This window comes from Eulemur rufifrons, chromosome 28, assembly GCF_041146395.1.
Source record: "Eulemur rufifrons isolate Redbay chromosome 28, OSU_ERuf_1, whole genome shotgun sequence".
Taxonomy (NCBI): Eukaryota; Metazoa; Chordata; class Mammalia; order Primates; family Lemuridae; genus Eulemur; species Eulemur rufifrons.
The window spans coordinates 41,595,940-41,613,451 of record NC_091010.1 but is presented as its reverse complement, the minus strand read 5'-3'; the positions used below and the strand labels follow the sequence as shown (position 1 = coordinate 41,613,451).

Below are 17,512 nucleotides of genomic sequence, written 5' to 3'. Positions count from 1 at the left end.
TCGAACTCCTGACCTCGAGCGATCCACCCGCCTCGGCCTCCCAGAGTGCTAGGATTACAGGCGTGAGCCACCGCGCCCGGCCTCTGTTTCCTTGTTTAACTTCTATTTCTATCTTTCAATCTTTTCTTCTAGCTTTCTAGAGTAATCCCAAGTATAGACTTCAACCACTACCTAGTCTTACTATTCAAATCTGTATCAGTAGCAAGACCTCTCTAAATTCCAAATGTTTAATTCCAATACCTCTTACTCATCTCTACTCGGCCAGAAAGCACATGAAAGTTAACTTACTTCCTCCCTTTCCAGCTAAACCAAGTGTTCTTCTTATTTCCTATCTATAATAATAATTCTATCATCAATCTAGTTTATCAATAGAGAAACTAGAAAACTAAACTCCCCCAAACACATTTAATCAGTCACCAAATTATTTTGATTTTACCTCCTTTACAAATCAAATCTATCATTCTTCATCATCTACTCACTTTTCTTCCAGAAATATTCTCAATGCCACTGCTTTATTTCAGGTCCTTAATCTCTGGCCTAGACCATTGTAAGAGCTTCCTAAACTGAAATTCCAACAATCTGTCTCTCCAAACTTGATCTATTTCTCAGATTCTCAAAATTACCATTCCAAAATATAAATCTGATCATGCCATTCCCCTGGTTATAAGTTACAACAGGCTTACTAAAGACCCCCAAGATTAGCCACAATCTCAGTCAAACTACCTCATCAGTTTCATGACCACTATCTGCCCTTCTTGGTTCACACCCATATTCCATGGTTTCAAGTATCATCAAGCTGCTCAACAAGTCTCATATTCACCATACCATTCCTCTATCTATAGTTTACATGTGCTATTTTCTCTTCCATTAATGCCCTTTCCTTCTTATCTACTTGCTGAACTTATCCTTCAAAATCCAACTCACATTTCAACTTTCTGTGTAGCCTCCTCCAACTCCTAGAATCAAAGTTAGTCGTTCCATCTTCTCTGAGCTCAAAGCTCTTCAACATAAAGATATAAGGCAATAAAATAATTTATTAAAGGAGCTTGTAGAATCTCCACCTTAGGTTTAAGAATAAAGGAGACACCTACTATTCTAGGATGTAAAGACTTGTGATAAAGCAAATAGTTTAAATCACCATTTCCCAAAGCATATTATATGAAATTCTAGATCTAAGAAACGTTTTAAGGGGAAAAAAAGATCCAAGGGTCAAATATACTGGGAAAATGCTTCACAGTCATCTCCCTTTTGGAAACTTATGACATAAATTTGCTCTCAGAAAGGGTTTTAGTGGAGAAATCTGTTTTATTTTACTTAGCATTTCCCAAATATTTTTGACCACAGAACCTTTTCTTAAGTAACATCTCAACACATTTTGGAAAATGCTAGTCTGTATTTCATGAAGTTACTTCAAACCATAAAATTGCATAAATTTAAGCATGAAAACAAAAGACAATCAATTCTTTATTATCTGTAATCAAGGACGAGGGACAAGCTAGAAGTCTTAAAACTTTGCTACTGAAAATCACAAAAACATTAAGTTTTGAAATAATTAGTTTTAATCTTATTTTTAAAAAGAAAAAACCAAGACTCAAAGAAGTAATTTGCTCAGTCATAGAACACATGGCAAATCTGAAATCAGGAAGGAAATGAATGTATACAGCTTTTAAACTATGTGCTTTCATATATAGTATCACATTTAAAACTCAAAACAATTCTGAAAACTAGTAACTAATAAACTCATTTCCACAAATGAGGATCTAAGGCTTAGAGAACTTGCAGGCATATAATTAGTCAATAGCACAGGCAGAATTGAAATGCAGGGTCTGTGTGATTCCAGAGCCCGTGCTTACTGTCCTAAGGCAGAACTTGTATCTTCTAATTTCTAGTTCAGGCTTCTTTGCATCATACCCTGTGTTGTTGTTCTTTTTTTTTTTTAACAGCAAAAATACTCTATCTATTCTAACTGGCCAATATTTTAAAAGATGGTACTATTCCCTGAGCTCTGTCCAAGCTTCATATTGAAAAGGAGGTGGTATGAATAGTTCTGGATAATCAGGGATACCAATACATAAGCAAACATTTATTACTACTAATTTATTACCATTATTCCACAATAAAATAAGTGAGTGTGGTCTATATTTTATATATCTTAAGTGCTTAAATAGTCATTGTTAGATTATTGCCCACCTGCAGAGTATCTGCAAATATTACAATGAGATTCTTCAGCTCCAGAACAAGATCAGGATCAGCGCAATAAGACTGAGGGTAGAAACACAAACAAAGCAACAACAAAAAATCAGACTCATTTCGTTAAAAACTAAGCACCTAAAAATTTTTCTTTCAATCTTCCAGACTTAAAATAAATTTGAAATCTTGATTAGCTAGAGCCAAAGCTGAATTTCTCTATTCAGTATAAATTCTTAGAGGGAGATTATAATATCACACACCTAAAGTAATAGCATAATATGAATAAAATTTTTCCTGAAATTTGTGCACACTAAACTTTGGCCAAAGCAATTATGCTTATATTTCTAAAAGTCTTTAGAGTTTTAGAAACTAGTTATTTTAAACTGGAAAAAATAGTACATTTAAACCATGTGTTTTCAGTTTTCATTTATTTACTTATTCTCCATTTTATAAAAGAGACACAATATATTACTTTTTCCAATATAATAATGACAATTCAAGTATTTTCTTAGTAATTAACCAAAAGAAAATTATTAATTTCAAGGAGAGAGTGAACTTCACTCTGTCCCTTTAACAGCCTTTAATAAGATTTTGAATGTGATTGTTGCATTTCATATGACTTCATATTGATGTCATGGAATTAATAGGAAACATACTATAATTTTATATATTCAGAGCTGATCTAAATATAAACCACTATAAAATATACTGTTCTTTATTAATACATTAGAAAAAGTTGTAGGCGGGGCACAGCGGCTCACACCTGTAATCCTAGCACTCTCGAGGCGGGAGGATCGCTCAAGGTCTGGAGTTCGAGACCAGCCTGAGCAAGACCAAGACCCCATTTCTACTAAAAATAGAAAGAAATTATCTGGACAGCTAAAAATATACATGGAAAAAAATTAGCCGGGCATGGTGGCGCATGCCTATAGTCCCAGCTACTCGGGAGGCTGAGGCAGGAGGATTGCTTGAGCCCAGGAGTTTGAGGTTGCTGTGAGCTAGGCTGACGCCATGGCACTCACTCTAGCCTGGGCAACAGAGTGAGACTCTGTCTCAAAAAAAAAAAAAAAAGAAAGAAAGAAAAGAAAAAAGAAAAAGTTGTACTTCACTGGATAAACACTGTAGCAAGAATCTACATTCCAAATAAAAATGTAGTGTATTTATAAGCTAAATATCACATAAGCTAATGATTCTCCTTCAATATCTTTTAATTCTCTATTATGAATTATAAAATTATTGCAAATAACAGATAATAAAATTTTAAATATGAGGATATTTCACTGAAGGTAAACTACTAAAACTATTTTAAGGAAAAGTCAACACTCACCAATTATTAATTTCAATGGCCTTTATAACAACGTATTTCCTATTTCCACAAAAGGCATTAGGAAAATATTTGATCATTTAATTTTTATCCATAAAAACCTGTCATTACATAAAGGTTCATTATTTCAAATGAGTTCAAATTTTGAAAATTGCTAGTTTTTAAGAAATTCATAATTGTAGTGTGTTACTGCAAATTGTAAACATCGAAGAATAAGTTCTATTGAATTTTAATGGTGGAGTTTATTTTAGTAACAAAGATTTTGGAATGATAATTAAAAACCCTTTCTTTATGCTGCTTTCAGTGATCTAATGAAGAGGTCAGTTGCAACTAATGAGACCAGTTTAATTCTTCATTTTCTATTATGCTGGAATAAAAGTGTTTTGGGAAGTCCCAGTCAGTTGCAAAATCACAGCCCGACATTACCAGACAAACAAAAGCCTGACATTACTACTTCCATATCTGAGCAATTAACAAAAATGCAGAATGATGGAGGTACAGTTTTCCTCTGACATTATACAGCTCAGAAGTTCTTGAAGTAACTGAATTAAAATTTTAGTAACATAAATTGTCTGACTTACTGAATGAGCTCTAAGGACAGCAATTATCTTTGAGAGGGCCATGTTCCAAAGTTCATCCGTGTATGCCCTGGTTACTAATCCTTGGGTCACATGTAAAATGTGATCTTCCACCACAAAGAACCTAAAAACAGTAATTGCCAACATAGCAAGTGTTAAGAAAAAAAACCCAAATAGAACATAATTATTTCTGGCATTTAACATAATATAAAATTAATAATAGTTGTTTCCATATTAGATACATACCCTACAATTTGAGTGAAATATCTTCTATAGCCATCAACTGTTTCATGCTTTAAATGAAAAATAAAAATCAATTTAAACCAATAAATACCAGTAACATAAAAGTAAGTTCCAATTCTCTACAATTTCATTAACAAATATTTATTGAGAGCCTACCATATGCTGCACATATTTTTAGGCACCAGGGATAAACAATGAACAAGTTAAAAAGTAAATATGATTTCAGAACCCCGTCTCAGCAGACTATTTGAAGCCACCATCATCTCTCACTTTGGCTATCACACCATCTTCCTACGTAGTCTCCCCAACTTCCAGGCTTGTCCCCTACAGTCTAGTCTCCATATTGCTGCCAGAATGATATCTTTCAAACAGTAATCACATCATTGTATCTTCTGCCAAAATCCTTTCAATTACTTTTTATCTAATTCATAACAGAAGTCAAACTCCTTAAAAATGGTCTACAATTGCCTATTGTGAATAATTTCAACAAAAGATATACAGGAAAATATTTAAACATTTGACTTTCATTCATAAAAAGTTTATGTGAAATATTTCATTATTTCAATTAAATTTGAATGTTATATTTTGCATATTTCATAAATGTGGATGACATTTTCAAATATCTAGGCTGTTTTCAGGTTTTGGGGAGAAGGATTATTAATATCTTTTAGCTTAAAAATACTATGATTAGAAAATATAGTCTACACAACACCAATGTTTGATATTTTCTGATACTTGCTTCATAACATAGTATGTAGAAAAAATTTCTAACAGTCCATGTATGCTTTAAAAGAATATATATAGTTGCTAAAACAGGATTCTATATATTCCATGAGATCAAACTGATTAGGCATATTCTTACTGATATTCTATCTACTTGGTTTATAAAATACTGACACATGTTAAAAATCCACTATGCTTGTAGATTTTTTTATTTCTCCTTATAGTCCTGACAATTTTCTTTAAATATTTTGAGTCAATGTGATCAAGTGCTTATAAGTTTAGAATTACAATTTTTTATCAACTCTAAGGCACACAAACATTTTATCATTCTAGCTTTTTTCCCTCTCCATTATATAATGAAGTATATATATTCTGCTTCTATTCTTCTAATATTTACTCTAGAAATCACATTATGCATTCTTAAGTAATAAAACTCTAAAGTTAGTCAGTTTTTACTCTCTTTCTGAACAATTCAGACACTGTAAGATAGTTTAATTTCACTAACTTCCATCTCCTTCCAATGTTTATATTATTGTTGTATATTTAAATTCCATCTTGTTTTAAATATTTTTACAATATTTTATTGTATTACTTCCTACAGTTAATATAGTATTTACCTACATATTTATACTTTCTTTGTTATTCATTCCTTCTTGCATCTCATATGTTCCATTTGGCATCACTTTCCTTTTGTTTGAAGTATATCCTATAGAATTTCCTCAGTAACTAGGGTGTCTTGGTGTCTGCTCTTCTGTATCTGAAAATGTCTATTTTTGCCCTTGTTTTACTGGATGTGGAATCCTAGGTTAACACTTATCTTCTTTCAGCATTGAAGATATTTCATTGTTTTATTTATTTGAAAATAATCTCTTTTCTCTGTGGACATGTATTAGATCTTTTATTTATGTTCGTTTTTAAAGTCAAGTTTATTGAGGTATAATTTAGATAAAATAAAATTAATCCCTTTTTACATATAGAGCTTGAGTTTTGACAAATATAGACAGTTGTGTAATCATCACCAAAATAAAGATATAGAACATTTCCATCTCATAAATTTCCTTCATGCCCTTTTGTAGAGAATTGCCCTGCCCTTGGCTACCAGTGATCCCATTTTGTCCTATAGTTTTCCCTTTTCAGAAATGTTATATAACATAAATCATACTGATACATAACTTTATTGTATATGAATTTTTTTACTTAGAATGATACTTTCGAGATTCCTCTATATCACTGCATGCATCAATTCCCTTTTAGTGCTGTACTGCATTATATAAATGTACAACTTGTTTCTCTATTCATATGGATGCAACAGAATTTATCTATCTACCAGTTCATAGACATTCAGGATGTTTCTAGTTTCTGGCATTTATGAATAAAGCTACTATATACACTCACATATGATCTACTGTGTAAAGTTACATTTTTATTTCTCATGGGTAAATACCTAGGAGCAGGACTGCTGGGGATATAAGAATATGCTTAACATTATATATAATAAACTGCCAAGCCACTTTCCAAAGTGGCAGTATAATTTTATACCTACCAGAAGTGATAGTTCCAGTTTACCATATCCTCACCAGCGCTTGATATTATCAATCCTTTTAATTTTAGTCATTCTAGTAAGTATGTAGCGGTATCTCATTGTGGCTTTAATTTGCATTTCCCTGATGAAAAATTATACCAAATTATCTTTTCATGTGTTTATTTCCCATCTGTTCATCTATTCAAATCTTTTGTCCATTTTAAAAACTGGTTTATCTTTAATTATTGAGTTATACAAGTTCTTTATATATTCTAGATACAAACCCCTTGTTAGACATGAGTTTTACAAATGTTTTTTCCAAGTCTGTCTTGCCTTTTCATTTTCTTGACAATGCCTTTTGAAGAGGAGAAGTTTTTAATTTTGTTGCTTAATTTATCAATTTTTATTTTTTGGAGACAGGGTCTCACTCTATTGCCTGGGCTATAGTGCAGTAGCATCATCATAGCTCACCCAACCTCAAACTCCTGGGCTCAAGTGATCCTCCTGCCTCAGCCTCCCAAGTAACTGAGACTACAGGCCCATGCAACCATGCCCAGCTAATTATTCTATTTTTTGTGGAGATGGGGTCTCGCTATGTTGCCTCAGCTGGTCTACAACTCTTGGCCTCAAGTGATCCCCCTCCTTCCTCAGCATCCCAAAGTGCTGGAGTTACAAGTGTAAGTCATCACACCTGGCCAATTTTTTTCTTTTATGGTTTATGCTTTATGTATCTCACCTAAGAAAAGATTGCTTGAAGGTCACAAAGATTTTATCCTTTGTTTTTTTGAAAAGTTCTACAATTTAGGTCCATAATCTATGAATTGCTGAATGAGGTAAGAGTCAATATTTGTTTTCTGCATATGGATCACTTAATTCTCTTGTGGTCAGAGGACAAATTTTGTATGATTTCAGGCCTCTTATATTTGTTGTTATTTGTTTTATGGCCCAGAATATGATCTACCTTGGTGAGTCTTCCATGTGCACTTGAAAAGCATGTGCATTCTGCTGTTTGGGGGGAGGATTCAATAAATGACAATTAGATCAAGATAGTTGATAACGTTTTTCAGGTCTTCTATTCTCTCTGTATCTTTGGTATTTCATTCTAAGTTTTCTAAGAGTGTGTTTCTTTTTATTTAACCTATTTGAGATTCCTTGGGCTTGACTCTGTGGATTTCTAATTGTTATCTGTCCCAGAAAATTCTCAGCTACATGTCATCAAATATTCCTTGGTCTCATTTACGCTATCCTCTTTCTGAAACTCCAGTTAGATGTATGTTAGACCTCTGTACCTCCTGTGTCTCTCTTATGTATTTTTTTCCTTTGTCCCTCCATGATGCTTAATTATTTCCAGATAATTTCTTCAGATCAGCTGAGACTCAACTGCCAAACCTATTCATAACATCTTTAACTTCAGTTAATACATTTTTAACTTCCAGATATTCTACGTGATTTTTCTTCACATTTTTTTGGTCATTCTTCATAGTTTCTGTTACCTGTTTATATTAGCAAGCTTGCCTTTTATTTCTTTAAATATATTAAATAGTATTATTTTATACTCTATGACTAATAATTCAAATATCAAGTCTTTTAGAATCTATTTCTGTTATTAATATTTCTAATGATGCTCACTTGTTTGGTAACTATTTTTGACTGTGAATTGCTAATTTTAACTCTGGGATGACAGTGCAGAGATCTATATTTGCTTTGGCCAGGTACTTGAAGACAGTACTAGCATGGAACCATTTTAAACTAAATTTTGAGCTTGAGATTTTTTTGATTATCTAAGTAGAATGAATTTGGGTTGTAAGCACAAGCAGTGACAAATTACTAGTTATGAATTCTCAGACAGATTTTTTTTTCTGTTCACTCAGCACCAAGATTTGAGATAGGTAATTTTCCTTATAGTATCTGCCAGAGGGAACAGAGAGAGTTTTAAATGGTTTTATCTCTAGCTCATCCTAATAACGGGGCTTTAAATTCTTTGGGAGTCTCAGTTTTACAAGGGAGACAATCTCTTATTAGATATCTACTTTGGGTGGGCTCTGGGCTTAGCCTGCTGTACCCCACGTCCTCAAAACTCATGCTTTCCTACTCAACAGATGCTCCTAGGATAAAAGCTATATCCAGTGTTTCATTAAACCCATCTGGGTTTCTGCCTTCATTTAGGTTTTCCTGTTTTGTTTGTTTGTTTTAGTCAGATATACTGAGGTATAAATTACATACAATAAAACTCATTTTTCATGTGAGTTTCTATGAGTTTTCATAAATAAATCGAGTCATGTAACTATTACCACAACCAATATAGAGAACAATTCCTTATTCATTTAGTTTTTGGTATGTTTCTTGCCAGATTCTCAGTATATTTAAAAAGAATTTAAGATTTAAAAAAATGTCTATACAGTCTCTTTAGTTGTTTTTTCTGTGGGACAATTAATCAAGGTATACAGTCCACCATACTGTCAAAAACTAATTTCCACTCCCTAGCATTTTTTTTATTCACTATAATTTTTTTTTTTATTCACTATCTTCCCTCGTAGAATAAGCTCATGAGAAAAGAGACTTATCTGTGTTGTTCATGGCTATACCCTTAGTGCCTAAACCAATGATTAGAAATGGTAGGTGTTCAATAAATATTTGTAATTAAATGAATAGTGATACATGCTCTGAAGAAATTAAAGCAGGGTAAGCAAGTAAAAAGTGACAACATAACCAATTCAAAATATTCACGAACTTACCATACTTGACTGGGGTTGCAATACCAGTCTTGCTTGTTTCTTTCTTTGTTTTCGGTAATAATTTTCAAATGTTTCCTCATCACCCTAAAATAAAATCAGCAGAGTAATGAAACACACACACAGCTAAAATAGGTACTTCTTTACCCTCTAAGAGTTGTTTTAAATTTTCCAATGGGAATATAAATACCAAATGCCATTTCATATTGAATGTCAAGAACAAGTTTTTGCTGCCATTTCATTATTAGTCTATCTCAGTGCTGTCCAGTAGAACTTTCTGTGCTGATGGAAGTTTTCTATGTCTGCACTGTCTAATATAGTAGCCACTAGTCACATGTGGCTATTGAGCATTTGAAATGTACTTACTAGGACTAAGACATTGACTTTTTAATTTTGTTTAATTTTAAGTAATTTAAATTTAAGTGCTTACATATAGCTAGTCACTACCATATCAAACAACAGAGATCAATCTTTACCAGTTGACTCTCTAAGTCTGTTAGAACATGGTTCACATTCATCTAGATCACCTTCATATCCTCATCACTTAAAAAATGCTTGACATGCAGAAGGTGCTCAATAAATATTTGTTAAATGAATGAACAAATAAATAAATAACTATATATCCATCCCTACTGTCTTCCTCTCTGCTTAAAAGAGAATCCATACAGAGTCAGAAGAAAAGGTCAGGAACCCATTCCCTTACTCATCTAAGGCTCCAAAGAAAAGCCAAAAGAAAAAAACAACAATAGGAAAAAAAGTCAAAAACCCACATTTTAACTGAAACAGAAATTCTGATTTTAATTTTATTTTCTTTATACTTATGTAGCTACAAAAACCACAGTTTTTCTTAGTGCTGTCTAAAGTAAACTCATAACGCAAAAAAATATTTTTATTTAGGTATCCCCTAAGAAAGTTCTAAATTTTTTGTAGTCAATTAAAATAATTTTTTAAAATAAGCACCACATGTACTCACCAGCAAACTGGTTTCCCTAATCATTACCTAAGTGCACATTTGGGAATAACACCAATTGTGTATCGGACAGAGGTGGGGGCTGGAGGGAAGGTATGGGTGTATACCTACGTGATGAGTGCGATGTGCACTGTCTAGGGAATGGACACGCTTGAAGCTCCGACTCGGGGGGGATGGGAGGGCATGGGCAATATATATAACCTGAACTTTTGTACCCCCATAACAAGCTGAAATAAAAAAAAAAATTCTAAAAAAAAAAAAAAACTATGGCATCCCTCACACAGTTTTAATTTGGTAACTAACATCAGTTGATGTGCTCTGTCTCTCCCTGGAAGGGTTTGTCATCCTTTGGAATTCAGTTTCTTTGGTTGCTTCATAACTCAATTCTCTGATGGACTCAAAAACATTATGGTTTTATAGGTTTTGTAAGTTACCCTTTTTTTTTTGTTTTTGTTTTTGCTTTTGTTTTCTTTTTGGAGACAGAGACTTATTTTGTCAAGCCAGCTAGAGTGCAGTGGCATCATCATAGCTCACGGCAACCTCAAACTATCCTCCTGCCTCAGCCTCCCAAGTAGCTGGAACAAAAGGCGTACATGACCACACTCAGCTAATTTTTCTTTTCTTTCTTTCTTTCTTTTTTTTTTTTTTTTGTAGAGATGGGGTCTCACTCTTGCTCAGGCTGGTCTCGAACTCCTGACCTCAAGCAATAATTCCGCCTTGGCCTTCCAAAGTGCTAGGATTACAGGGGTAAGCCACCGCATCCAGCCTTAATGTTTTCTTAATACTATATTTTCTAAAGTAATGTTTTTACTTTTACAATTTTTTAGTTCTGAGACTGTAAGGCTTTAGGTTAAGGTGGGGTTTTTTTCTTCTGGATTAAATTATTATAATTAGTATTTAACTGATCTAAATAGCATAAGTATATTATACATTTTATAATGAATAAACCAAAAATTAAATTTTTATTGGGAATAAATATCTTAATAGGATAAATGGGGCTTTCTCCCTTCCCCCATTAACAATATACTTTTTGTTTAAAAGTCTCAGCACAGATTTAGGGCATTTATTATTTTTTTTAAAAGTCCACCCTAAAACCTAATTAGCAAAGCCAGTCCTCACAATCACACTCCTACGTCAAATTGTATTAAATGTCTCTCAGGAAAAGTCTGACTTTATGTTTTACTTAAAAAAAAAAAAAAAAGTTAACATGTTTTGAGGAATATTATATTATGAAAACCACTGAGAAATAAATTATGGGATTACAAAAAACAGTCAAGATTAAGATTATTTAGACCCAATGTGATTGTTTTACACATTCACACACCTTCAAATCAAGATAACAAATCAGTTTCTCATTACTTATTCTGTTTCTCATTACTTAATTTAAAATAATGCAATGTAATATATAGCTAAAATTCTAAATTATTTATGAGGGAGTATAATCAACAATACTATATGCCTTCACTTAACATGTAGATATACGTAAAACTCTGTTGTTAAACTTTCGGAAATAATTAAATAAAACCAAGTATAAAAATCAGGAATAACTCCATTAATTTTGCCAGATATGATGGTCATGATTTTTCTGGGTATTTAGTGAACAAGAATCATATGTACTGCTAAAAATTAATAATCAAGTTTTATTTTTTAAATATAAAGTAGAAAATATTAAACATGTAATTGGACTTACACTTATAACAATTTGGTAAAACAGCTTTAACCACTTTATTTTACCACAATAAACATGAATATGAAAGAATGAGCTTAGCCAATGTAACTTGAAATTTTTGGCAGCCCCAGGAAACACTCCAGTTATGTTTAAAAGATTCACCTTCACTAATCCATATCGTCTGGCTGCTTAAAGGTGCTTTTCTTTAAAGCAAATGACACATCCTAAAAGAGTATTACGATTAGCAAAAACCATTGTTTACATTTAAACATACAGGACACAGTTTTAGCATTTAAAATTTGCTACATTCTCTTTGCTGTACTCTCACAGGACTCCCTCTTAAAAGCAATATATCTGTTGTCAATAGGTGGGAATAAAAGGGATCAGGTCATCAAAATAAAACTGTCATTACTCTCACCTATGTCATTACTCCCTACCATGTATCTGAATTAAGAATTATCTCACCACAGGACAAAATACACTGTTTCTAACATGATTTATACTTAATAGAAATTCATGCAAAAAGAAAAAAGAAGGAGCCTCTGTGTGTATACAGTTCCTTGATTAATAATTTAAAGGAGACTTCTCCTTTATTTGCCACCCTAAACATTTTTTCACATCAAGACAATATACCATGGTAGTAGTGAGTATCAGTGCAGGGTATGACTTTCTTTCATAAAGCAAGTGTGAAAGACTCCAAGATGGGCTCCAAAGATCCCTACCCTCGTGGTATTCATAGCCTTGTATAGTCCCCTCCCACACTGTACCAAAGTTGGTCTATGTGACCAAGAGGATAAAGCAGAAGTACTGGTATGTCACTTCTGAGATTGGGTTATAAAAGATATTATGGCTTCCATCTTGGTTTCTCTCTTGGCTCACTCTGGGAGAAGCCAGCTGCCATTTCATGAAGACTTTCAGACAGCCTTGTAGAGAGCCCATGTGGCATGGAACAGAGGCCTTCTGCCAACAGCCATCACAGAAACAAATCCTCCAGCCCCTTGTATAGCCTTCAGATGACTGCAGTCCTTGCTGATATATTGACTAGAACCTCATGAGAGACCTTTAGCCATAACCATTCAGCTAAGCCACTCCCAGACTGCTAAGCCTGTGAAATATTTAAGCCAGTATGTTATGCAGTGATAGATAACTAATACAGTTAGCATCTTAGGTAGCTTTCCTGGGGACAGAACCTAGATCAGTGACAAACTAAAGAAATGCTCAAGAAGGAGACTATTCAAGAAGTGAAAAAAGCAGAGAGGGAACAAGAGTCAGCCAATCAAATGTGCCATCTCAGGCAAAAAAAAGTATCTAAGGCCGGGCGCGGTGGCTCACGCCTGTAATCCTAGCACTCTGGGAGGCCACGGCGGGCGGATTGTTTGAGCTCAGGAGTTCAAGACCAGCCTGAGCAGAACCAAGACCCCGTCTCTACTAAAATAGAAAGAAATTATATGGACAGCTAAAAATATATATAAAAAAATTAGCCGGGCATCGTGGCGCATGCCTGTAGTCCCAGCTACTCAGGAGGCTGAGGCAGGGGGATCGCTTGAGCCCAGGAGTTTGAGGTTGCAGTGAGCTAGGCTGACGCCACGGCACTCACTCTAGCCCAGGCAACAGAGTGAGACTCTGTCTCAAAAAAAAAAAAAAAAAAAAGTATCTAAGAGAGTAGGTTGCAGCCTGATTCCACAGTGCAACTTCCTAGTGTGTTATATCTCAGTGTTGTCCCAATCTAGGTGAGGAATCTAAGCTTTCTTACACCCACACGTCATAACTAACTTCAACCTTGGTAATTTGGTGTGGGGTGGGTAGAATGAGGTGGTAATAGACTCTGAGGCACTTTTAGCTCTTATGAAAAGGGACCCAAGAGAATCTGAGCTGAGCACTAGAATTCATTGTGAAGACAGGATAGGGTTCCCAGACAGATCATTTTTAGAAAAAAGCTAAGGATCTAAAAATTATTTCCTTAATATTTCTAGCCCAGGACCCCTTGGAAAGCCTTCATGTATGCTTAAAATGCTTAGGGCAGCATTTTAGGTATTCATCAAATACACTCAGAAATTCATTCATTCAGTATTCTAGGATAAATGGTCCCTAGGCTCAAAGTTTAGGACACAGCCAGCCAAGAAAATTCACACATGCTTTTGATTTCTCAAAGCATGAAAAATGATAAGCTACACTGTGGATATAGTTTGCAGCATTTTCCAAAGATAATCCCTTTTTTGACATTATACTTATTTTCCTTTCATGTAACACTCATACTTGATTAAACAGAATAGGAAATGCTACCTTTTGGCTAAAATGAAATTATAGTCAACAGATCTAGTCTTTGAAATCATACATTATTAATATAACCCCTTTATAATAACCCTTTTAATATTTACTGAGTGTTGTTTTATACCTGTTGACATAAGCTACCAGGATAAAGATAAGAAAATTATTTTATTAAAAACTGAATGTGGCATTAAAGTCAACAAACATTTATCAAGTATCAGAAGCAAGGGGAGGCACTGGGGAAAGAACAATAAACAACACTCTCATGGTCTCTATCTTTGTGAATCATACTGTTATGGAACAGAGTTGACACAAAGTAATAGAAGTACCTATCAGCATTCAAGGTAGTATACTGTGCCCATATAAGACTGAAAAATTAAGCACTAACAAACCAAAAAATTGTTCTTTTCTACCAAACCCCAAACCAGGAGAACATAGGATTTGAAAGTAGGGTGAAAGAATCAAACCACAACACTGTAACTACTTAGGTAATTAATAACTTCATCTTGATTAGAAGCCAATATGATCTAGTTAAAAACAAAAACAAAAAAAAACAAACAAAAAAACCCCCAGGAAACATGAGATTAGATATCAGACAGCCTAACTTCCAATGTTACTAGAGATAGCAGCAGCATCTTTGATAAAGTCTAGCCCTCTGCTTGTCTCAGGTGTAAACGCAGTTAAATGTGCATACTACCAACTGACATTATAAAAGATAAAATACTGAATTTGAAAAGAATCTGAGAAGTTAAAGTATTTTATACTCACACACATCTGAAGAATTATTTAATCATAAAATAGACTAAAAGTATTATTGTTTTTATACCATAGTATGACTTACTATAGCTTTAAAAAGGGAAATTCCTTTTACAGATCTATTCAATAAAGCTTAACACACTTGAAATATCACCAATTTATTTATAAAACAATGAGTTTATTTTACATTTACATTATGCTTAGAGATCGCTTTTGCCTCAGCTGGTAAGTGGAGAGTTAGTCTTGCCATTAATAGGGGGCTAAAACAAAAAAGTTAGTTAATAAAGGTAGTTCTATTTGCTCTAATTAACATAATTACCATTCTTTTTCAATAACATGAATAATTCAAACCTCAAAACTCCTTAAAAGTAAATGTTTTCAGAAGGCAGTGAGATGACATATTCAAAATGCTGAAAGAAGACCAAGAGTTCTATATCCAGCAAAACAATTCTTAAAAAACAAAAAAAATAAATTAAGATATTCCCAGATAAACAGCAACTGAGAGAATCTGATGCTAGCAGACCTGTCTTAAAAGAAAGGCTAAAGGGAATCCTTCAGGCAGAAAAGAAAGGAAACTAGACAGTAACTTTAATTCACATGGAGAAATAAAGAGTAATGGTAAAGGGGAAAACACAGAGGTAAACATAAAGAAAGTATAAATATATTTTTGTTTGTAACTCCTTTCTTCTACCTGATTTTAAAATAACTGCATAAAGCAATAATTATAAAACTGTGCAAATGACTTTATAATGTAGAAAGATATAATCTGTATGAAAACAACAGCACAAAGAAGGTATTAATCTGAGCTAGACTGTTTTAAGTAAGATGTAAATTGCAGTCCCCAAGGCAAATACTAAGAAAATAATAATTACATATATATAAAATATATACACTTTATATATATAAAGAAATGACAAAGGAAATGGTACATTAGAAAATATTTATTTAATGCAAAAGAAGGCAGTAATGACGGAAAAGACGTATTAAAACAAATGGCAAACAGCAGACGTAAATCTTACCTTATCAGTAATTAACTAAATATTCCAATTGAAAGGCAGAGATTAGCAGACTGGATTAAAAAAAACAGATTTAACTACATGCTATCTATAAGAGACACACTTTAGATTCAAAGACACAAAAAGGTTGAAAGTAAAAGCATGGAAAAAATATACTATGTCAACAAAACTCAAAAGAGAGCTAGAGTGGCTACTCTATTATCAGCCAAAACAGACTTTAAGCCAAAAAACATTACAAAGAAGGACATTTTTTGATTTTTTTAAAAAGGTGAACCCCTCAGGAAGATATAACAATTATATACATATATTCACCTACCAATAAAGCCCTAAAAATATATAAAGAAAAAAACGGGCAGAACTGAAGGAAGAAATAGAAAATTCAATATAATTGGAGACTTTAACACTTCCACTTTCAATAACAGGCAGAATAACAATAAGGAAACAGAAGACTTGAATAACACTATAAATCAACTACTACACCCAACAGATATCAATAGAACACACCACCCAACAACAGCCAGACACACATTCTTCTTAAGTAGACATGGAACATACTCCAGGATAGACCGTATGTTAGGCCACAAAATAAGCCTCAATAAATTTAAAAACACTGAAATCATGCAAAGTATGATCTCTGACCACAATGCGATTAAATTAGGACCCAATAGCAGATGGGTATTTAGAAATTCACAAACATATGAAAATTAAACAAACACCCTAAAATAACCAATGGGTTAAAGAAAAATCATAAGGGTAATTAGAAAATACTTTTGAGATGAACGGAAACAAAAACAGAATATACCAAAACTTATGAGATGCAGTGCTTAGAGAGAAATTTATAGCTATAAATATTAATACCTATATTAAAACAGAAGATCTCTATCAGTAACCTAAAATTTCACCTATGTAAAAAAAGGAGCTGGGCACAAAAAGCCACAAATAGCGTGATTCCATTTATATGAAATGACCAGAATAGGCAAATCCATAGAGACAGAAAGTAAATTTGTGGTTACCAGGAGCTGGGGGGAGAGGAGAATAAAGAGTGACTGCTAAAGGGTTTCTTTTGGGGGTAATGAATATTTCTGGAATTAGATAGTGGTAATGGTTGTACATCCTTGTCAATATGCTAAAACACTGAATTGTATACTTTAAAACTGCATCCCCAAGCCCCAGGAGGTGGACTGGTACTGGTCTGTGGCCTGTTAGAAACTGGGCCGCACAGCAGGAGGTAAGCAGCAGCCAGCAAGCAAAGCTTCATCTGTATTTACAGCTGCTCCCCATCACTTGCATCACTGCATAAGCTCTGCCTCTTGTCAGATCAGCAGCGGCATTATATTCTCATAGGAGTGTGAACCCTACTGTAAACTGCACACACAAGAGATCTAGGTCGAACTCCTTATGAGAATCTAATGCCTGATGATCTGAGGTGAAGCTGAGGCAGTAATGCTAGTGCTGGGGAGCGGCTGCAAATACAGATTATCGTTAGCAGAGAAGTTTGACTACACAATAAATGTAATGAGC

General features: G+C 33.7%; 1 protein-coding gene across 4 annotated transcripts in view; it reads right to left on the bottom strand.

Annotated features, from left to right (window-relative positions):
* Positions 1-17,512, bottom strand: part of EXOC6 (exocyst complex component 6) — a 169,808-nt gene that overhangs the window by 92,392 nt on the left and 59,904 nt on the right. For 3 of the 4 annotated variants that reach the window (XM_069461027.1, XM_069461029.1, XM_069461030.1), the window contains exons 9-12: positions 9,316-9,399; positions 4,339-4,385; positions 4,096-4,216; positions 2,191-2,262 (exon numbers count right to left, since the gene is read on the bottom strand). In XM_069461027.1, the coding sequence (XP_069317128.1) occupies positions 2,191-2,262; positions 4,096-4,216; positions 4,339-4,385; positions 9,316-9,399 (324 nt within the window). The remainder of the gene's footprint in view (positions 1-2,190; positions 2,263-4,095; positions 4,217-4,338; positions 4,386-9,315; positions 9,400-17,512) is intronic. The other variant, XM_069461028.1, reaches the window with a different exon arrangement.